A 23,662-nucleotide genomic window follows, 5' to 3' on the forward strand; every position below is an offset into this window, starting at 1 on the left:
CTCATCAATGGGATTCCCCTCGTGGGAAATGCCATCTCCCAGCCGACATGCTCTCGGAGGGCCACGCGCGTCGCCGCGACCTCGCGCACTCCGGTGGACGGACGTGTGCGCGCGCCGCGAGCTGCACAAGAGACCCCAGCTTGGCCCCGCGCTCCCTCCACGCCCGGGGCTCAATCGGCACCACCCGCCGCCTGCCGCCGCGGAGGGGCGGGGGAGATGCCGCGGGGGGCGGGCGCGGCGCGCGGGGAGGGGAAGGGGTTCTCGCGCGATTGGGCGAGGTTTCCGGTGTTGTGACTGAAACCCGTCAATATGGCGGCGATCGGCCGCGGCCGCTCGCTAAAGAACCTCCGAATACGAGGTAAGCCCGCTGCAACCCTCACCCCCCGCCGCCTGGGGCCCGCGACCCCTGGCCCTTGCCTCCCCCTGGCCCTGGGCAGGCGGAGCGATTAGGGGCGCTGGCCGGAGCCAGGGCTGCCGCCGCTGGCCTGCGAACGAATCCTAATTGGAGCTGTGTGTCTGTTTCGTGCAGGGCGGAATGACAGCGGCGAGGAGAACGTCCCGCTGGATCTGACCCGAGGTAACGTGGGGCGCCGCGGGCGCCGGCGAGGGCGCGCTGCTGGGGAGGAGCTGGGGCCCGGGGGCAGGGGGCAGGGGCGGGCCCCGCACGGGACCCGCGGGGGTGCGGGAGGCAGAGCCCGAGCCCCGCCTGCTGGCCCGCAGGAGCGGAGCCCGGGGCCGCCTCCCGGGACCCATCCCCCTTCCCGATGCCCGCTTTCCTCGCCCCGCGCCCTTCTCCGGGCCTCTGGGTGCGGCGGGTGCCGGGGAACGCCGAGCGGGACTCGGCGGAGTCGGTGACCCTCTGGGTTGCCTGGACCCCCGAGGGAGCGTTTAACTCCCATCCCGGAGCTCGTGCAGCCATTCGCCCGGAGGCGGCCGGCGGGAGGTAGAGGCTGTTATTTAGGTTGCCGGAGGATGTCTGAGGGAAGAGCGACCACATCCTGCCCTACCCGTCCCCCAGAGCAGAAGCCGGACCTGCTGGGTTCTGCTGCCTGCGTGACTGCTTTTCTCTTTGCCCACCGCTCTGGGGGACCCGGAGCATTGATAACTCGGTAGTGAAACCTAGAGTCAGTGACTGTGGCTAAGTGTCTGGTTTACGCCGTAGTTCATTCCCGTTTCCCTTTCCCGGGCGGCTGGGACTGTAGTTGGCAAAGACCGCCCCCTCACCCTCGCTGCAGGTTCATTGTTTACCTTCTGCAGTGGCGATGGGTTTGTTTACACCTTCGGAACTGGGCGAACCCCGGTTGTATTTTTAAGGACCTAATCCTGCTGCTGGCCAGTGTATCTTCCGTTAGGCACCGTACTGGAGTTTATTCGACAATACCTGGCTGAAGATTTAGTAGTTATACACACGGTTTTTCTTTTTTCTTCCACGGTAAACAGGATCTGGTCTGCTGATTCCGAAGAAGTCATATTTCACACCGGCTGTAGCATAGAGTGTAAAGTGGTTCAGCTGTACAGAGTCAGTTTCCTTTTTTGAGATCCGAAAAACATTTTAGAATGTTACAAAGAAAAGTCATAAACATTCTATAAAAAATAAAAAATTTAACCTACGTTCTATTTGACGTAGTGACTTATCTAAAGTATTTGTCAGACGCGGGCTCCTTGTTGAGGCTCATCTCTGGTATTTAAGGCATTGTCTAATTTGTTTTATTTTGTATGTCAAAGTGTAAGATAACTTATTAACTAAACGTCTACTTTTCATTTAGCTACAAGAGTGCATTTTTGTAAGAGTATTTTATTCTGAAAGTTCAGGGACTTTGTTTTGGGTGAACTAGGCACTGGTATGAACAGGCAGAAAGATTTCTACTAATGCACTAAATTGCAACATTTTTTCCCCAGCGAATTGGGTTTGAGTGTTAGTGTAGAAAGATGTAAAGCTTTTGACTTTTGTGTAACAGTTTGGAAACTTGACTGTATATATAACAAACACACTTGGAAAATCTGAAAATATATGTGGGAAAAGATTTTCTAGTAAATTTCTTAACAACAAAATTCCTACAGGGCTTAACATTAGCATTTGAGTTCTGTAACAGGTATACTTTATTGATTTAATTTCTACATGAGCATATGTGTTTAGATGGAGGTGAAAAGAGCATTTATTAGATAGATCTTCTGTCTTAATGTTCTCATTAAAAACCTGTTTGGATGTGGTACTAGAAATAAATTGTATTTGTGCTTTAAATTGAGTTTGCAGAACTTCTGTGTATAGTGATTTCTGCGGCTGGTATCAGAAGTTTAGTTTGTATGAGAGCTTATGTGCAAATTTGATACCTTTGATTTACTTCAGTCTTACTCAAGTACACAGATAACTCTGTATGTTTGCCATTTAAAATGTTATGCTCTCTGGACAATTAGTGAACACCTATGTCAATAGGTATTTTCAAGATAATGCAAAAAGTAGAAAATGCTATTTCTGCTTGCCTTGACAAAATATACTTCAGTTTGAAATATACACAGCCAGTTGAATCTGATTGCAAAAGGCGTATGCAAGTGAGAGAGGTTATATGAGATTTATTCCTAAATCCTAAGGAAGTTTAGAATAAAAAAAGTAATCTCAGATTCATTATATAGGGAAGCTATTGTTCAAGAAACTGCTATTCTGACAGTCATGTCATTGTTAAAAGAAGATTTGTGGATCTAAAGACGTCTCGTGGATCTAATGTGAAGAAAGTTCAGGAGGAATTATACTTTAGTAATAATTTGAGAACTATAGGCAGTCTGAGTTGCAGCTGAAGGGCGGCTGTTTGTGGATTGGATTACTGTATGTTTTAGGTTAAGTTTGGGTAACCAGAACTACTTGTTTTTAATGTGAAGGCAGTGTTTGCTCTCTTTTTAATTGTTTTTATGTAATCTTTGAGAAATTCTTTGTGTAGCTGTCTCACACAGTTCATTGTTATTCCAAAAGAAACCATCAGTATGTAGTGAAAAGAGATGAGACCGTAAAGTCAAATAGTTCTGGATTATAATCTTAGCTGGAATATCTAATAGGTGATTTGAGGCAAGTTATTTGACCTTGCTTGATTCTTGGTTTCTTCATATCCAAGAGAGATAACTTCAGAGGCTTATTCAGAATATGAGAACTAGTGCTTAAAATACTCAGCACAGGAGCTGATACTTTTGTGAGTGATGTTAACTAAATGTTAGTTGTCTTCCTACACTATGGAATCAAAATTATATCACATTTAAAATATTTCAGAATTGTTTTGAACATCATAAACTTGTTAATAAGGAATTATGGTATTGAGGCTTTCATTTTTTTTGAGACTTACTATTAATTGGGTATAGTCTGTCTGAAGTAGAGTTTTTGAATATAGTTACTGTAAAGAAATAATCTGTGAGATTACCAGTAAATTAGGTCTAAGCAAAGAGTAATCTATTATGTGCAGTTAAGTAAAATGTAATATTTTATTTTATAGAACCTTAGAATTTTTTCTCTGACTTCAGAAAATTTCTTAGTAATAATATTTTAACTAGTCTTGCAAGCTTTTTGAGGCTCAGGAGAGTTATATGGCACTTTGGTTTTGGTATTGGTTATTAGTGCTGTAGTTCCTTCATACATAGTATGTGTCAACTAGAAATTGTTGATGGGTTAATTTTGATCTAGTTTAGGAACTTCATTGCAGTAGATCTCACAGTAAACATATTGGTAATTGTTGCTTTCAGTTTTGTTCAAACAACTACTCTACTTAATTTGTGAAAGTCCCTGATATTTGCTATTGATATCATTTAAATACTCTCTCTGTTTTGCATGCCAATATCTATTTTGAAACCAAAATGCTTCCCTTAGTCACTTCCACTGCAAGGATAGCCTGTTGTTGTTTTTTTTTTTTTTTTTATCAGTCCAGTAGTGTTATCTCTTATGCTACTGAATAACTTGAAAAGACACAGAGTATTCTTCCTGTGTACGTCCTTCTTACTATACAGTAATTTAATCATTATGTTCAGAGTGAATTTAAGGACATGGACAAACCTGTATTCTAATGTAACTATTAGAATATAATTTATTTAAAAGTATTGAGTTTTATATTTTTTGATTATCCAACGCTTTTACTTTTCCATTAGTAAGAAGAAAAAAATGGTCTTAGTTGCTGTTTAATACTTAGAAAAGTAGGAAGGTTATCTGAATGATGCAGATTTGAACAGTACTTTTTGTTTCCTGATTTTTTCTAGACAGCAGATTACTTATGTTGTTTAATTGCTGACTTCAGTTAGACAAAACAAACATTGAATGAATGGCCATTATATCCTAAATGCTGAATTAAGTGCTGAAGGAATGAAGATAAGGAAGATGTTATTCTTTTTAGGAGTTTACTGGAATAGACATAATAAAGTGCCTGCAATATGGAACGATGAGTTAAGTAATCAGACTGCACAAGGACTAGAAGTAGCCTTGAGAAGAAAATGATGAACTGTTTGATGGTTAGAGGATTAGAGAAGCTTCACAGAGTGGTTGACTTATAAGAATAGTGAGGAACATAGTGAAAGGAAACGTGGGCTCTCAAGAGAATATACCACACCTTGGGGAGGGTAAAGTCTGCGTGAAGAGGAGCTGCCTAGGAAGCTGCTGATGTAATCTAAGAAATGGTGGGAGACTAGACGAGGGTGTTGGAGACAAATGAAGGTGAATATATTTTGAAATGCAGTTACCAACTAATTTGTTTTCTTCAGAGTTCAGACTGACTTTGGAGTTCTCTTACTTTGTGCAGAGTACTTAACATTTCTTTATTAAGAAGGTAGAAGCTGTCTAATGTTAATTCCGTTTTCTTCTCTCCTTTATTTATTTTTTAAGGTAATCTTTGTGCCTAACCTGGGGCTCAAATTCATGACCCCCAGATCAAGAGTTGCATGCTCTACTTACTGAGCCAACTTTTTATATTTCATACATACTTCAGTTTCCCTGAGTCAGGGAATAAAGCATCTCTGTTCCTTTCTAAGGCTAACCTGGAAAGGCATTTTATGCTCCTGATACTGTTTCTCTAAGATTCTTTGTAGAACTAAGATCCTTTGCTTTTTCATTTCTTCCTTCCTATTGGCTAATTTTTGTCATGTTCAGTAATCATTTCTTGTATCCTTCATATGGGTCAGGTACTAAACCAGGCATGGGATGGTGGTGGGAGGTGTGGAAAGATAAAGACAAAGATTACAAAACAGTTGTTTTTCGATAGGTTCTATAGAAAGAACGGTTTATCATCACTCTGTAGCTTTCTTCCTTAACACTATAGTCTTCTAAGCACAGCTTTCCCGCTGTACTGAAAATAGGTTTTTGAAGGATGCTGGTAATCTCATGCAAAATTCATTGGCATTTTTAAGTTCCCCATTCTATTTTAGTGCTACTACTGTATTAATAGTTTTGTTCCAGGCACTAAAATATGTTATCTCACTTAATCCTTAATAACTGTTTGAAGTATTCTTTTTATCCCTATAGTGGAAGATATAGCCTTTAAAATTCTGAAGGTCTGAAATTTAGGTAAGTAACTCAGTCAGGATCTTAGGGTTAGTGAGTGACTAACTTCAGATCATGCACTTGTAGCCACCACACTGTTGCTATTCTTGCAACTATTTCTTCACTTGACTTTTGTGAAATATTCTCCTACTTCTTTTCCTACCTCTCATGCTGCTCCTTCTCTGTTCACTGACTGGTTTTGCAGCTCCGTAAGCAAGTGAACCCTAAGGTTCTGTCCTTGATCTTCTTGTCTCCTATAATGCTGAGTCCCTGAACAGTCTTTTCACTGATGGCTTCAAAAATCCATGAGTTGAAAAAAAATCCAAGAGTTGCGATGGTTATGTTAACTATATTTTTATTCAGACCCTTTATCTTAAGCTTGCAAAACATATTAGCATTTTTTGTCTAGTACTCCTCTAAAAGGCCCAATGTGTAAGACTTTGCATATTCCCATTTCCCTTTCTATTTACCACCACCATCCTTCCTAATAACCAAGCTAGAGACCTACTGCTTATTGTTCAGTTGCCATGGTCCTCCAGTTTGCTTCTGAAATATCTAATGAATCTAGTCTCTTCATATTCCATTGTCATTGGTTTAGTTCACATCTTTATTATCTCATTTGGATGATGTAAAATCTTCTCGAATCTTTTTTCACTTTCTCTACTATATGATCGCCAAGATTATTTTTCTGAAATATAGATCTGATCTTATCATCATTCCCTTAAGTAAAAAACAAAAACAAACAAACAAAAAAACACTTACACTTCACTGCCTCATTTTTGCTCCCAGAATCAAGTCCAGATTTCTTAGCTTGGCATTGAAGGCCTTTTATGATTTATTTCAGAATTGTTATCTTCTGTACTGTCTTAATCGTATTATTCTGTCAACCTCTGTGCATAGTTTATCTGTTGTAATACACTCTCTTCCTTCTTTACACACAGTGCTTCTCAAAGAGGATGAGAGTTTGCTACTCTAAAGCACCTTCCTCCCCATTCTTGTTCTTTCCCTGTGCAGATAGTGTTATACCCCTGGTTGAGAATCTGCTTTAGCAAAAATAATTTATTCCTTGTACTTGGCATACAGTTCTATTGACCTTGGGTAGGTTGTTTCCTCTGCCTAGAATTTCATTTTCAGCACTCTTTATTGAAATCCTAATTTTTTAAGGTCTGGGTCACGTGCTACTGCTAAAAATCATTCCAGTGGGAATTCATTGCTTCCTCCTCTACTTTGCCACATCTGTGTTTATTCCTTTCTAAATATCTCTTCCCATTGCCTTAAGTTCTTTGTCCACTTGTTCCCTCACCAGATCTTAAGCTTTCCCAGCATCTATCATATAATAATAACTGAAGTATTTATTGAATGGCAGAATGGAGAGAGAGATGGGAAATGGAGTAGTACCGTATTAAGGAGAGTAGAAGTAAAAACATTTTAAGTTTGTAGTCCTGAGGAACAGTGAGATTGAGGGTGCCATGAAATGAAGAAACTCATTTTGGAGGGATGATAATGAGTTCAGCTTTACACTTGAATATCAGGTGATTAAGTCTATGAAAGATGTATAAAAGGTAGCTGTGAGTACCAGAATGGTTCTGAAGTTGTGATCTGATTGTTTCCTGTATAGGTCATTGAGAGAAGAAGAATGTAAATGTAGTTAGAGCTAAGGACTTGAGTATTAGAGGATGAGCTGATGAGAGTGTCTGTCATAGTGTAGGAGTCAATGACAAAAAGGTGGCCAACAGAAGAGAAGAAAACTAGCAAGACTATGATCTCTGAAGCCAAGAGGAGAGTTTTGGTTGAAGAGGCGGTGAAACTGTGGCATTGAAGTTGACGTCTGGAATACTCAGTTTTACTTAATCTGAGGATATTGGCTTGCTATTTAACCTCTCTGGGCTTCAGTTTCCTGAATTTCTAAAACGCATACTAAGTTACATGTTTAATAGTGTCACTTCCGTCTTTGTGATTCTCAGCTATCACGTTTCTGGGATATTGAAAGGTTAAAAGAAAGCATTACAGCCTTGTTAAATCACTGTGAGAAGTATTCCCATGAACGGCAATGAATACATGTAGGAGTGATGGTATTTCATAGTACTTTAAATGTAAATTATAGTCAACTCTCAATTTCCTTTTAAGTGATCATCTGCAGTGACTTGCCTCCTCCCCCTCCCAGGTCTCAGGCTACTGAAAATAGGGCTGTGAAAAGCACAGTGGGGTGAGTGAATGGTTTGCATGCCTGTGTATCTGTACCTCTGACTATCACCAAGCTAAATACAGTCCACTCTCATTTACCTGCACTTAATAAAAAGGTGAATAATGATGGAAGAGTGCTAAATTACATAATCTAAATAGCATTATTTATATGTGGTTTGGGAAGATTTTGTATGCTTTCCTCCCCTGCAGTAGATTGGTGTGTCTTTTATGTGAATGATTAGCATCAATTTTTATTTCATGAGCAAATACTATTAGAATAGCAAACATAAATAGGCTAAAATATATATTAGGTAATCCACATATGAATAATTGAGAGTTGACTGTTAATGCTTTTTGGATCATCCATTGTTTTGTATTATCTGTGCTTTTTTGTTAGTGTGGCCAGGTTAAAACTGATGAGCTACTTTTATTTTATCTCTGCAATGAATATACTTTAAATATTATGCAGATGCCAAACTAAGTTGAAAATAATTGTGTAAAACTAGCTAAATATATGTCCAAAGTCACAGGATTGAAAGAGAACCTAAACCTAAGTACATTCTTAAAATTCATTCTTATTATTAAGTCTGGTCCAGACAGATTGCATAAACTGAGCAGAGCACCTGGTAATGATGAAATTTCTATAAAGTACAATGAAATTGAGGATATGCTGAGACTTCAAAATATCTTATTTATGGATTCAGTTGAGTTTATTAAGAAATACAAAAATAGTTTTTTAATTACCTGGATTTTTAAAAATTTGGCTCTTTTAATTACTTGGCCATTTTTTACCCCACTATGTTGAAGATTTAGATTTATAGTGGTTTGTTAATGTCAGTCAGCATATTTTTGATCAGTATATTATATAATTGTGTTAGTAAGTGTTACTGTGAATCAGGAAGGCCAATTCTTGGCTTCAAGTTTATATTACGTTTGGGATATACCTATATCAGGGCATAATATAAGATAATAATATTTGAAGAGCCTGTCAGTTGTCCTTATAAAGGAATCAGAATCTGGAGGAATTCAGAAAAAAATGGAAGACAGGTAAGGAATAGCTTAGAGGAAAGACCTCACAATAGTCTTGACACCTATAAGACCTTTGCTTAAAAGGGTAGCATTTGAATAGGTAGAACTTTGGATCAGTGTTTTAAAAATTGTAACTTAATTTTGTGAACTAACACATTCCTGGAATATTATTCAGTATTTGAAGGTAATGTTGAGAAAAAGTTGGTGATGAGTTCTGTATGTAAATGTCTTAATTATTCAAGATTGATTACATTTCAAAGTAGGGCTCTTTTGACTTTGAAGGTAGTTTGGGACTGGACTGAGAGCTTATAGGCATATTGTGAAATAATTGTGTGCTTGTGACTATGAGTATATAAATGCTTGGCTGTTACTCTAAATCCAAATATAAATGATTTTTTTTCTTCCATTGTTTTGTAGTATATGTGTTTCCTTTCCCCATCGTTAATTAATACTGCATGTTCAAAGGGCTCTGTAAATTTGTTACCAAACTTCTAGATGTATGCAATATGGAGATAGAGATTATAAATGAGATGGGTATTATTTTCGTTATTTTCCACACTAAAATGACCATTTTTTTGATCTCAGAATTAAACGTTTGGCCTTACAGTGAGATAGAATATTTGAAATTAAAATCATTCTGAAAAGCGTGGAATGTTTCATTGCTAAATCCAGACACCCTACCCAGGCCTCTAGTTATTTGGGTAAAGGGTGTACTGGGGAAATTATTGCTTTTACTAAAGCAGCAAAATGAGAGTTGCATTGCCACTTGCAGGGATTTTAGTAGTTTTGTTCAGAATCTAGTGTAATTTCATGTGTTTCTTGTAATGAATAAAGAGTGAAGAGACATAGAGCTGTAAACAAAGAAGACTACCAAGTAATTTACTTTCAGTTACTTAGAAGGAACAACTTACCAGATAAAAGTGTATTTAACTGCTTTTAGATGTTTTTATATGTATATATGTATATGTATATATATGTATACATATGTATATATATACACACACATATGTAGTTTCATACTTTGAGAAATCACATCTTAAGATAGTATACTAATTATTTCCATGCTTAATGTTCATCCTCATATACTAAAACTTTTAATTGCCCTGCTTTTTCTTCACTCATAATTCTGTGTAATACACTCCCTAAACTTCACCACACCACTACCGTCACCACCAGCCCCCTCCCCCAAGGGAAAAAAAAAAAAAAAAGAGAGAGAGAGAGAGAAAGGAAAAAGAAAAAAAACTGAGGGGAATAGAGTTGCAGAAAGAGAGAAGACTCCAGTGGTTGGAGGTAGGTGAGCTGTGAACTCTTAACATTTAGCTATATGGCAGTTTCTGCGTGTGTGACCAGGTGGCTGGTAGAATATTGTGGAACATTTTATTTACATGTGTTGTGGATAAGTTTTTAATCATATCTGTCACATGATTAGTATAAAATCATGATAATGGACTATTTGAATACAAATAGCTGTTTTCTACTTTGTTTAATTTGAATGACTTGTGGTTTTATTTTATTGCTGTAGCTTGTATTTCCAGTGTTATTTTTGAATGGCATGCATAACTTGGTCCAAACAGGTCAGATTAATTCTTCTGTAAGATTTCGTGAGTCATATGAGGATAATTCTCAACATCAGTTTTTACAGCTTTTTAGTGAGTTAAATTTTAGATTAGCATAACCTTAAAAATGTTTAAATCACTTTATGTATTTTAATAAGAACCTTAAAATAGCCTTTTTCTCCTTTGTCATGGGAGAATTCAGTGTTCTATGTTCATGTTTCAGCATTGTTTTGAATATAGAAATATACATTATTGGAAGAAATATACATTAATGGAAGAAATTTAAAAGGATGCTGATTATGCTTCAAAAGGAAATAATAAAGGAGAAGAGTAAGGGATTTGGATAAACTGTAGCAGTTGTCTTTTCTTGTTATTATTCTTCTAATAGTTGTTTTATTTTAAAAGTTTAGACTTATTTTTGAGTTCTAGGAAAAAAATTTCATTTATATCAGTAATTGTTTCTATATTGTAAAGGTATGGTAGAGAAAAAGTGTAATTGTTTTTAAAATAAGTAATGAGAGTAAATGTTCACTTGGGGTACTGGAATATGAGTGGATTTGGGGGAGGTGTGTGTATATACACATTATGTTTATTTTAACTATATTGGAAGCTACTTTTATTTTATTAGCTCTCTCTCATTCAAAATAGGAATCTTCTCTCTGCTATCTGACAAATGTCATCCATCATTATTCAAACCTTTCACTTATAGGTATCTTATTCAGTGTTGTTTATTTCTTTGCTGAGCAGCCATGTTTGTTAATGAAATTCTTATGAAATTAGCCAAAATTTAATAAAGGAATCGTTTTTCAGTGATCGATCCTAGTTCCTTCATTTTTTATTTTCTAAGTATTTACACATAAAAGTAGTAGGTGTACTCAGGTTGGATGCTGCCATGCGCTATTAGACTCTTAACTCTTTTCTGTGATACAGGCCAATCACCAACTACTAATGAGTACTGCTTGTGTGTCCAGCGTTGTGCTGGTTGCTAGCTTTTTAAGACATGGTCTTTGATTACAAAAAAAAATAGCCACCACCATATTTGGAACTTTACTATATGCTAGAAACTGTTAAAAACATTACTTAAATTATCTAATGTAGTCTTCCTACAGTTCTTTTTTTTTTTTTTTTTTGTTTATTTCTTTTTGAGAGAGATAGACAGACAGACAGACTGGGGGGTGGGAGGAGCAGAGAGAGAGGGGGGCTCGAACACAGGGACTGGGAGATTATGACCTGAGCCAAAGTTGGACGTTCAACCGACTAAGCTACCCAGGCGCCCCTAGTCTTCCTACGTTTCTAAAACATATCTCTTAATATCCTTATATCACTGATGAAGAAAGTGGGGCCCGGAGGATGCCTAACTAGCCCCAGGTCATAACTGCCAGTAAAAGAGAGAGGCAGGATTCAGATCCCATTCACTATTTTTGATTCTAAAACCTATGCATTTAACCCTTTATAATCTTTTTAAAAACAAGGACAATAGAAGATAAATGATATTGCTGGAATAACTAGTGACTAAATAAGTATGCCATATATTGTAGTAATGTCAATTTGGAGCCCTCAAGCAGGCTATTGGCTGAGATCTAAAATGTACATTTTAACCATTTTGGATAAAATTATTTCTGTAACTATTATGTACTTCTCCCCTTTCTTAAGAAGGATATATCAACTATATTTTAACTTTTTATCTTTAGCTGGGGTCATCATAATGAATGTCGATTATTGTGTGGGAGGTGGAGGGGGCAATTTATTAATACCTTGTATGACATTGGACTGCTCTTTTTGATCTTATGTGCTGTGTCCTTGTACTCAGCTATCACTTTACATTGCAACTATCATTCTTACATTTAGCAGTCCTTTATTTTTTTACTTTTACAGTGTAGTAAAATAGAAACTAACTGGAGTTATTAATATTATATGGAAAACAAATATAAATATGTTGTGATTATGAAGAATTAAGGAGCCCTACTGACAATAATATATGTTACCTGTAATGACTAAACCTGTTGAAGATACATACTTTGAGTCTTCATTGCCATTTTTCGGAGTGCTTACTTTTACATCCCAGTTGTTTTCCAGATAGCATTGCCTCATAGCATGGTTTAAAGCAGGTAAGGTATGACTTGATAGAGTTAGAATATATGTATACAATATGGATGGTAGGATTATATAAAGATAGACATTAAGGTACAAAATATGACTAATATGAACAAAATAACATTAAATAATGTGCTAATTGCATAATATAGAGACAATCTAGCTCTGTAGCTATGAACATGGCCTTTAGAGTCAGACAGATCTGGATTTGAATCTTGATCCTGCCTCTTAGAAATTTTTTTGAGTTTGGACAAGTTGCCGTCTCTGAGCATGTTTTCTCATCTCTGCTGGAATAACACTTATTTGAGAAATGAATGAAATGTTTATAAAATATTTACTATAATTTTGGCACATAGATATAAATAAATAGATATTGGGTGTTCTTTAGTGGTAATTTAAAGCAGGGGAGATGAGAGAAGGGAGAGAGAGGTATGAGCTGGGAAAAAAATAAAAGAAAGTGGGACACTGTTACAGCTTTGAATGAGCAGGATGTGGTTAAATCAAGAGGCATGGAGTGTGAATAAAGACATTAAAAATTTTACTGCGAGATGAATAAGGATAAAGAATTTTAGTATTCATACTGGATTTGTAAAGTAGGGGTAAGTTATTGAGGGCCTTGAAAACTACATGGAGATGTTAGACCCTCTTTTTACATGTTAAAATGCCTAATATATTGAGAGCAGTAAATATTACTAAATTTTTTAGTTTATTTTTTGAAAAATTTTTAGGGTTTTTTTTTTTTTTTGAGAGAGAGAGAGAAAGAGAGAAAGACAAAGTATGAGCAGGGGGAGGGGCAGAAAGAGAGGGAGACAGACCATCAGAAGCAGGCTGCAGGCTCTGAGCTGCCAGCACAGAGCCCAACGCGCAGCACAAACTCATAAACCATGAGATCATGACTTGGGCTGAAGTCAAGTACTTAACTGACTGAGCCACCCAGGCGCCCCTGTTTTTTATTTAAAGAAAACATGGATCCAAAAAATGTTTGTCATAATTGTATAGTCCAGTACATTTTGACAAATTGAACATATGGATGATCAGAACCCCAATCAAGAATCAGAATATTGCAATACCTCAGAAGCTCTCATTGTGTCTCTTTCCAGGCACTACTTCCCCCCATGAAGGATACCACTATTTTGACTTCTAACACCATAGACTAGTTTTGCCTGTTTCTGAACTTTCTGTAATACATCCATACAGTATGTACTCTTGTATCTGATTTCATATGCCCAGTGATCAATGGGCATATGATGGTGTTACATCACCATGTTGTATATAAAGTGTATATCAGGTATGTCATGATGTGGATGGATTCTTTCCTTTTGAAAGGGGAGTGGATTTATGTGAGTGGACAGGGTTTGGCATAATGAGATTAATTCCAACTTTCCTTAAAAAATTAAAATCATTTTCTGAATATCTCAGTCTTTTGCCTCTTTAGACTGACTTTTTGCTTCAATAGTTTGTAGCCAGTTAACACATAGGTGAATTTTTTGTGTTTTGTTTTTTTAAGGATTATTCTAAGAAAAAGTATAATCAGATCAAAATAAGCTGCTCAAAGCTACAGGTGAGAAAAAATTTGGAAAAATTAGAATTTCAACTCAATAAAAGTTTTGCATTGACCTAATAAAATTGGTGGGATGATTACTGAAATTGGTTTGGTATTTCTACAGGGAAAAAGGGAGGATAATAAACCCTTTTTGGTCCTCACTTCAGTAATATTCTTATATGGAAATATCAGTGTGTTAATGTGTTAGATTTACAACATGCAGTTTCAGGTATTCATCAAAGTTGACAAGTTGTTAGAGTACGCAATAGAGAGATGCTTCTTCAAAGAGCATAAGTGTTTAAATGTCTTTTCTGATTCTCTTTCTTAAGAGCTCAAAAGAGACCCTTAGAACTCTGTCTGATTCTTCTCCAGGTTTCCCACATGAAGGAGCAATAATGTGATTGAATTTTTTAGTAGATTTATTAGAACTTGATGAGACTAAGTGAGAGTGTCTAGGACCTACCTCACTGACAGTTATAAAGTGTCTTTATGTGATTGTTTTTCTGTCTTTCCCTTAGTATTTTTCAGTTTCTCTCACTGGTTTCTGTTTCTTTTTCTATTTCTAGTCTTTCTTCTGGTGACTCTTTAATGTAATAGGACATGCCATAGTAATGGACTTTTTTTTTTTTTTTTTTGCTGTATCTGATAGTGTTTTATGTTCTTTGCTTTAAAATAAATTTTAATTGTTAAAGAATTTTTTGTTTTTGTTTTTACTTAATCCTTCATTAGATTTTGGGGATTATTTTCCCCTGAGAGTTGGTGATGCTTTGATAGAAAAAAATTTCACTGCTCATCTCTTGATGCTTGTCTCCAAGAAATTAGAACTGAGTATTGCATAGGAAATTGATTAAACACTTGAAAGCAACTTAGCAATATGTGCTAAGCATAGGTTAGTAGAATAAAGAACATTTTACTTATTTCAGTATGCAAGAACAAGAGTAAATGTGAAAGTGAAACAAGTATTCACTATACTGGAGGTGGAGAAGTTTCTGATAAAGTGCATTTTCTAAATGTTGATAATTTAAAAAATATTAGTATTCACTTTCTTTTAAATATTCAAAATGTTTTAAATTTTCATGTATCTACTCTGAAAGTATGGAAAACAATGAGTTTGGAATTCCCTGAAGGCAGGAACATTTAATAGCCTTGGAAGATCCTTGCTGATTCTGAATCTAGACTGTTTAGTTCACTGAGTGTGGATTATTTGCTATCAGAAGAATACTTGATTTTAATGGTCAGTTGTGAGTGATTGATTCTATCAATTAAGAATGACAAAATGCAGTAAATCTATATTTTTAGCCATGTTTTTCAGGATTATGTTACTGCTCTTGTACATACGGTACATCATTTACTTTCCAACTGTTTTAAATGATTTTTCCTAGAATAGAACTGAAGTAATACAGTAAACTGTTGGCTGTCCAGCACGATCAGAGCTTGGTCTAAAATGATTATTAAAACATTACAAAATGTGAAGTTATCAAATAATGTGTTGGTTTAGCAGATAATCTAAAAATCATATACTTTGAATTAGATGTTTCCTTTAAGCAGTCCCCTTGGAAGAATATATACTTGTTCTAGTGATGATGTCACTGTTCAAAACATTTTAAGAATTGTGCTTCTGAAGATTGCTAAAACTTATAATATAGTCCTTTAAATTGCTATTTGATTTATCCTTTGGGGATGAATTGGAGGTTGGGAACTGATCAGCTATAAATTGGGCTCAAACAAAATGGGGATTCATTAATACATTGATTTTTTTTTTTTTCACTAATTTGGAAAGAAGTCACTGAGCACCTGCTATATTCTCAGCGCTGTATTAAATACTGGAATGTGTATGACAAGAAAATTTTTCTAAAAAATATGCTACCACTCTATGTGATGACTCCCATTGTAATCTGGTCTCTGGCTACCTCTGTATACATTCTCATTTCCTAATACTTTTACTCTATTTGGCAAAACAGTCTCCTTGCCATCCACTCCTACTCATACTCTCTTTTTAGAGCCAGAATCTTTGTACCTCTGTTACATTGTCTGAATTGTTCTTCCCCCAATATTTGTAGGCTTGCTCCCTTACTTCACCTAATTCTCTGCTCAAGTATCAGTTTATCAGTGAGGCCTGCTCTGATCATTCTATTGCAGGTAGCCCCCATCTCTGCCACTTTCGATTCTTTTATATTGTTTCCTCTTCCATTGCCTTTGTCACTACTGCTATTACAGTATTGTTTGTTTTTCTTTTAGAGTATAAGTTTTGTGAGGACACTTTTGTCATTCACCATGGTATCCTCAGTGCCTAGAACAACCCCAGCACATTCTATGTACTTGATTAAATATTTATTAGCTGAATAAATGATGTCAAGTTTATATTTTAGTGTGAAGGCTCCATATTGCTCACTCAGTATCTCGGCCATGTAGTCACTTCTATCACTATGTTTCAAACTTAATAATTATCTTATTACAAAAATCTTTCTATATTTCTCATCTGGGTTAAGAGCAGTACTTTAATGGGGCCAAAGCAGACACCCAGGAGACATCCTAGCCTCATTCCTTGTCCTTATTTTACACATCAAATCTGCGACCAGATGATAATGATTTTGTTTCTGAAATACCTGTCAAATCTGTTATTTTTATTTCTGCTGCCATACGTTTATTCAGGCCCCCATTTACTTTCCTGGAGGAATGCATTGGCTTCATAACTAGTCTCTCTATTCTAGTTCTGTCCTTATCTAACCTACTCTCTTTACTGTAGCTAGCAACAAGTTTTCTACAGAGTTAATTTTAATTTCCAAAGCAGGGTTCAGTATCTTCCTTCTTTGGGCTTTTATAGTATATAGAACTTTCTGTGTTACCTTGTTTATAATATTGTGCCTTCCTCAGTCACAGTTGACAAGTATTTATTGACCTTTCCTATGTTCAGGGTACCATTCCTTTCCTGGTGATTCAGTGGTAACAGAGATTGAGTCTCTGCCCTTGAGGAGATTATATTCCAGTGGGGAGAATGCAGACACACACGTGAACATAGAATGTTAATTACTAATAAATGTTCTGAATAATGTACAGTTGGATATTTGAAAGAGAGTTGAGTGGTGGTTGGGAGGATTGTCGGAAAAAGCTTCTCTGAAGCAATGATACTTAGTTGATTTAGGACTAACAAGGAAGCACCAAGTGAAGATCTATGGGGGAATGTCTGCTTCTTCCAAGTCGAAGAACATACGGTACAAAGGCCCAGAAATAAGGAAAGAACAAATAATGGCTAGTGCTGAATGAATGAGAGGAAGAGTGGGGAGTAGGAGAGTAGAGAGGCAGGCAAGTAATAACTTGGGAGATTGTGGTATGCTTGTAAAGGGAAGCTATTAGAAGGTTTTAAGCAGGGGAGTGACGTTACCTGATTTAGAAGGATCACTCTGGCTGTTTTCTGGATAATGGACTGAGGTCCCTGGAGAAGGCTATGCATGACACATGCCACTAAATCAATGTTAATTGAATGAATAAGTGAGTGAATTAATCCTTTCACTTTATATCCAGTTTGAATCACGTGAAACTTCAGTATTCAAGAGAAAGCCACCAAACCTACATTGCAGAAATGATGATTGCACTAAATAGGTCACTTTTTTGTGACCTATTTCAATAGGCTGTTGGACACATGTCCAACCCTAATCACTTTAGTATTTTGAGGTAGCAAATAATGTCTGAGTTGTCATTAATAATGACAGTTCTTTGTGACTGTGAATAGAAATGTATTCATTTATTCAGGTAATTATTGACTGTATATCATAGGCAGAGTACTTTATTCTGATAAGTTTTCTGAAGTTTTAAGATGGAGATTACAAGATAAATCAGATCTTGCTCTTAAAATTAGTTGCTCGTCATTCAAAAAAATGTAGACTGGTTGGATAGTTAAGCTTGATTGACAAATTAGGAGATTGAGAAGGGAGTTATTAGGCTTGCGTAACCTCTGTAAAATATGATTCCGTTCATTTCACTTTCCTGGTGCTGCTGCTAGATGTTTTCTTTAGGTGTTGAATCTATGATTGGAAGTATAAAAAGTAAGGAAAATAGAGGAATGGGAGAAGTTAATTTTATTTTTGGGAGAAGTTAATTTTACCTTTATTCTCTTTAATGTGTTTTAAATTTTTATTCTGAATATGGGCTCTGATAAATAAGCAGGATAGCAGGTAAATTTTGGGGGGAAATCTTGTCTTACATCATAACTTTTATGTATTTTTAAAATTGTCCTTTTTTTTTTTTTTTAAGTAACTTTGGTCCCTGCAATAAGCTGTCTTTTAGCATCTAGATTTTCAGCTGTTTCAGCTGGTTGTTCAAGCTAAAAATCCTTACTTTTTACCCAATTTTGCTTTTTTTTTTTTTTTTTTTTTTTAGTTTATTTATTTTGAGAGAGAGAGAACCAGCAGGGGAGGGGGCAGACAGAGAGGGGGGCAGGGATCTGAAGCAGGCTCCATACTGACAGTAGAGGCCAGTGCAGGGCTTGAAGTCATGAACCGTGAGATCAAGACCTAAGCCAAAGTCAGAAGCTTAAGTGACTGAGTCACCCAGGGGACCCTAATTTTGCTTTTTAATTCTGTGCATGAACAGTTATTATTGTTATTTTTTAGTAATCTATACATGCAACGTGGGGCTCAAACTCATGACGCCAAAGTCAAGAGTCACGAGTCACGTGCTGTTATGAATGAGCCAGCCAGGCGCCCCTGTGCGGGAACATTTATTTATTTAATAAATATTTTTTTATTTGCCAGGTAGAGTTCTGAGTCCTGATTTTTTTTTTTTTTTTGAGAGAGAGTGAGAGAAAAGGGGGGGGGGGAGAGAGAGAGAGAGAGAGAATGGGGCAGATCTCACCGAGATCATGATCTGAGCCAAAATCTTAAGTTGGATGCTTAGCCGACAGAGCCACCCAGGCGCCCCCTGAATATTTTTAAAAGAAATTATGGAATAACTACATTTGTGCCTTTGGCAAAGTAAAACCCTACTTTAAGGTTGGCAAATGAATGTGTGTGCTATGGCAGAAGTTGCTCAGGGATCATGGCATTCTTTCCCGTGAGGACTACTGAGACTGCACAATCCTCAGTGTAGTATTCCTGGCAACCCTAGGGTTGACACTAGACTTGAAACGTGTTTTGCCATAACAAATATGATTATACAATGTCTGGGTTTTGGTTTGTTGATTGAGGGACGTTTTTCATTTTTAGCAAATAGAGAAGGAGGACTTAACTGTTATTAAGTTGTATTATTGTTTTTTACTGTTAGCATTTCCCAGAGAAAGTATTGGAGCAAGCCATGGTAATAGCCTAAAATAAATTAAGAGAAATATTATGAAAAATTTTGATGAGTGATCTGCCTTTAAAAAATAATTGAGTGTTTATTTGAGTATTTGAGTGTAATCCTAATTAACACTCAATTGAACACTTTTACATGCTATGTCAGTTTAATCGCTAGAAGTACCATGCATGTGATTCTTAACTGATACTGTGATTTCTTCATTTGTTATTTATCCCTTGATCCTGAACTGAGCATTTTTAGTAAGCCAAACTTTACACTAAAGAAAGACTTCATGGGTTAGGAACTAATGTAGTTGAAGTTTAATGGTGTGGAAGCTTAAAACTGAAGCTGAATAAGCTGAACTCTAAACCTAGAGTTTAAAGTTGGTGGAAACTTTCGAGATGACTTAATGTAGTGAGACTTTTTAAAAAAGAAGAGGGCTTTCTCTATATAAAGGTAGATCAGCTGTTACTGTACTTTGAGGAGACTTATGAAATTGAGATAAACTGGTCAGAAACACCCCCCACAATTGTTTTTATTGTATGCTTACACACATGCACACACATAAAATAAGAATTGTAAATTATGTGAAATAACATTATTCCCAACCTTATTGGTAATTTGTACAGATCTGAACTAACTACTGTTTACTTTTGTGTTACTGTATTTTTTTCTAATATCAGTTTAAGCTGTTTTGCTTAGAAGATTAACATTGTTTCTTTTTTTGAAAATATACATTCCTAATTATTACTGTGAAATGAAAATTGTGTTTGTAGTAGGGAAGACCTGGATTCAAATTCTTGCTCCATAATACGCAGGGAAATCTTTGACATGCTGTTTAATTTTCTGAGCCTAAATTTTCTCATACATGGGAAGGGATATGATATTGTGCATCTTGCAAGATTATTGTAAGTATTAAATGAGAAAATTTGTTCAAAGACTTTAGCTTCGTGTCTATCAAGTGCTTAGATAAAAATCCAGAGGGTGAGTGTTATTAAATTAATAATAGTTATTTATCCATTCTTTTGATCATGGACATTTGGGTTGTTTGTAGTTCCTTGCTATTATGAACAATTATAGACAATGATTTTACACATAGTCTTTAAAAAAATTTTTTTTTTAATGTTTATTTATTTTTGAGAGAGAGACAGTGTGTGAGTGAGGGAGGAGCAGAGAGAGGGAGGGAGACACAGAATCCAAAGCAGGCTCCAGGCTTTGAGCTGTCAGCACAGAGCCTGACACGAGGCTCGAACTCACAAACCATGAGACCATGACCTGAGCTGAAGTCAGACGCTTACCGGCTGAGCCACCCAAGTGCCCCTGATTTTATACATAGTCTTATACATGAATTGTGGTACTCAATACTTAAATTTCTCTGAGTTAATAGAACTTGATGTAGTAGAATCACTGCTTATATATCTCTGTATATCTCTATTATCTCCTGTATCTATATCCTCAGAGTAGCAATATGTAAGAATTGCTCCTGAGTCTACTTTTGTCAACACTTGGGATTATTAGATTTTTATTAAAAATACGATGTTATGAAAATTATTAAATATAGACATAAGTAGAGACAAAAGTATAGGAACCCTCATGAATTGCTCACTCCATTTCAACCATTGTAAACCAATCTTATTTCAGCTGTATATCCTCCTCCTTCCCTAGTGGATAATTTTAAAGGTTTTTTTTTTTTTTTTTTTAATGTTTATTTATTTTTGAGACAGGGAGAGACAGAGCATGAATGGGGGAGGGTCAGAGAGAGAGGCAGACACAGAATCTGAAGCAGGCTCCAGGCTCTGAGCTGTCATCACAGAGCCCGACGTGGGGCTTGAACTCATGGACCGTGAGATCATGACCTGAGCCGAAGTCAGTCGCTTAACCGACTGAGCCACCCAGGCGCCCTGCTAGTGGATAATTTTAAAACAAATCCCAGGCATATAATATTTAATTTGTAAATATGTCAGTATGTATCTCCAAGGAATAGGGACTTTAAAATCTGTAACTATAGTACCATTAATACAACTAAGTAAATTAACAGTAGTTTCTGTATCTCATCTAATATTCAGTTAATGTTCAAATTTCCTGATTATTGTACAGGTAAATTATCGTACTGGTAACATTTTAAGTTAGGTTTCATACAAGGTTCATACACTTTTGATTAGTTTTTTTAATATGTAAAAAAAAAAAGTACACTGTTCATCAAGTTGCTTTTATTTCTTGATACTTTGTCTTTTTTCAGTATTAGCAGTTTTTTGCTTTGACTTGAAATACTTTTAATGAAATACGTTTACGTGGCTATTTGCATCCTACTTTAAGATTTATTGGGCATCTCAGGGCGCCTGGGTGGCGCAGTCGGTTAAGCGTCCGACTTCAGCCAGGTCACGATCTCGCGGTCCGTGAGTTCGAGCCCCGCGTCGGGCTCTGGGCTGATGGCTCGGAGCCTGGAGCCTGTTTCCCATTCTGTGTCTCCCTCTCTCTCTGCCCCTCCCCCGTTCATGCTCTGTCTCTCTCTGTCCCAAAAATAAATAAATGTTGAAAAAAAAAAAAATTTTGGGGCGCCTGGGTGGCGCAGTCGGTTAAGCGTCCGACTTCAGCCAGGTCACGATCTCGCGGTCCGTGAGTTCGAGCCCCGCGTCAGGCTCTGGGCTGATGGCTCGGAGCCTGGAGCCTGTTTCCGATTCTGTGTCTCCCTCTCTCTCTGCCCCTCCCCCGTTCATGCTCTGTCTCTCTCTGTCCCAAAAATAAATAAACGTTGAAAAAAAAAAATTAAAAAAAAAAAAAAGATTTATTGGGCATCCTGATTCTAAGAATTTCATGTCTTTGAACAATTCTGAAAAATTCTCAATATTTGACTTTTTGCATCTCCTGCATTTTTCTTTTATTTCCTTTAGGAACTCTTATTAAATGCATGTTAGGCATTCTCATTATCTTGTTTTTTTAAGCTTTTTCATGTATTTCCTCTCCTTTTCTCTTAGGGGCCACATTCGGTATCATGTCTTAAGATGTGTCTTTCAGTTAATTAATTCTCCCCTCAGTTGTGTTTATTGTTTATTCTCCCCATTGAATTTTTATTTTAATCATGATAATTATGTCAAGAAATTCTGCTTGGATGTTTAACTATTTTTAATAAGTGCTCTCTTGAATCTTGTATTTTCAATCCTTTTTTTTTAAATTTGAGGTTTGTAAGTTATGGCTTGCAAATCTTGCAAATATGGTTTGCAAATGCTGCATGATATAGTCATGCTCTATGGCTGCTTTGATACTACAACTGCTGAATTAAGCAGTTGTGACAGAGATCGAGTGGCCTTCAAAGCTTAAAATATTTGCAGTTGACCCTTTATGGAACAAATTTGCCAGTACCCCCTACCCCGTGCTTTAGATATATAAAACATTATTATTTCATTGTTAGTATGTATATGATAATTCTAACATTTTAAGTCTTTTTATATTGTTTTGCTGTTTGTTTCTGTTTATAATAGCTTATTTTCAGGTTTCCTTCTGTGTTTGTGATTTTTGCTTGTGCACTTAAATTTGTTAGGTTACCCAGGCAGATGGTGATTACCTGGTTGGGTGGTTGGGTTATGGGGCTGGTTGATGGTTGGGTTTGCTTTGGCTGTTGCCTGGGAATACAGGAGACCAAGGACTAGTTTATTTCATTCAAATTTTTAAAAATTTTATTTTTTTCATGATGTTACGTAAGTGTACTCTGTGACCCTCCTCCTCTCTGGTAACTATCAGTTTGTTTTCCATGGGTAAGAGTCTGTTCCTTGGTTTTTCTCTCTCTCTCTCTATTTTCCTTTGCTCCTTTGTTTTGTTTCCTTTTTTATGTTTATTTATGGGGGGATGGGTAGAAAGAGGGAGACAGAATCCCAAGCAGACTCTATGCAGCTCAAACTCAACAACTGTGAGCTCATGACTTGAACCAAAATCAAGAATTGGATTCTTAACTGATGAAGCTGCCCAGGCGCCCCTCATTTGTTTTGTTTCTTAAATTCCACATGAGTGAGAACATATGGTAATTTTCTCTGACTTATTTCACTTTAGCATTATATTCTCTAGCTCTAGCCATGTTGTTGCAAATGACAAGATTTCATTTTTAATGGCTGAATAATATTCCATTATATATACACACATATGTATTCCATTATATCAATACACATACATATATATATATCTTCTGTCTTCTTTATCCATTTACCTATCAGTGGACTCTTGGGCTGTTTCCATAGTATGGCTATTATAAATAATTCTGCAATAAGCATAAGGGTGTATATTTTCCTTTGAATTAGTGTTTTTGCATTTTCTGAGTAAATACCCAGTAGTATGATTACTAAATCATACGGTGGTTCTATTTTTAATTTTTTGAGGAACCTCCCTGCTGTTTTCCACAGTGGATGTACCAGTTTGCATTCCTACCAATAGTGCAAGAGGGTTTCTTTTTCTCCACATCCTCGCCAACACTTTTTTTCCTGTGTTTTTTAT

At 36.7% G+C, this 23,662-nt stretch overlaps 1 protein-coding gene across 4 annotated transcripts in view; it reads left to right on the forward strand.

The window, feature by feature from the left end:
- Positions 1-272: 272 nt before the first annotated feature.
- RICTOR (RPTOR independent companion of MTOR complex 2) overlaps positions 273-23,662 on the forward strand; it is a 120,965-nt gene continuing 97,575 nt past the window's right edge. For all 4 annotated transcript variants that reach the window (XM_047093281.1, XM_047093295.1, XM_047093288.1 and 1 more), the window contains exons 1-2: positions 273-358; positions 530-577. In XM_047093281.1, coding sequence (XP_046949237.1) covers positions 310-358; positions 530-577 — 97 coding nt within the window. In that variant the 5' untranslated portion in view covers positions 273-309. The remainder of the gene's footprint in view (positions 359-529; positions 578-23,662) is intronic.

Source organism: Lynx rufus, unplaced genomic scaffold (genome assembly GCF_022079265.1).
Source record: "Lynx rufus isolate CCGP_SWC_20201006 ecotype Redwood Valley unplaced genomic scaffold, mLynRuf1.p SCAF_1, whole genome shotgun sequence".
Taxonomy (NCBI): Eukaryota; Metazoa; Chordata; class Mammalia; order Carnivora; family Felidae; genus Lynx; species Lynx rufus.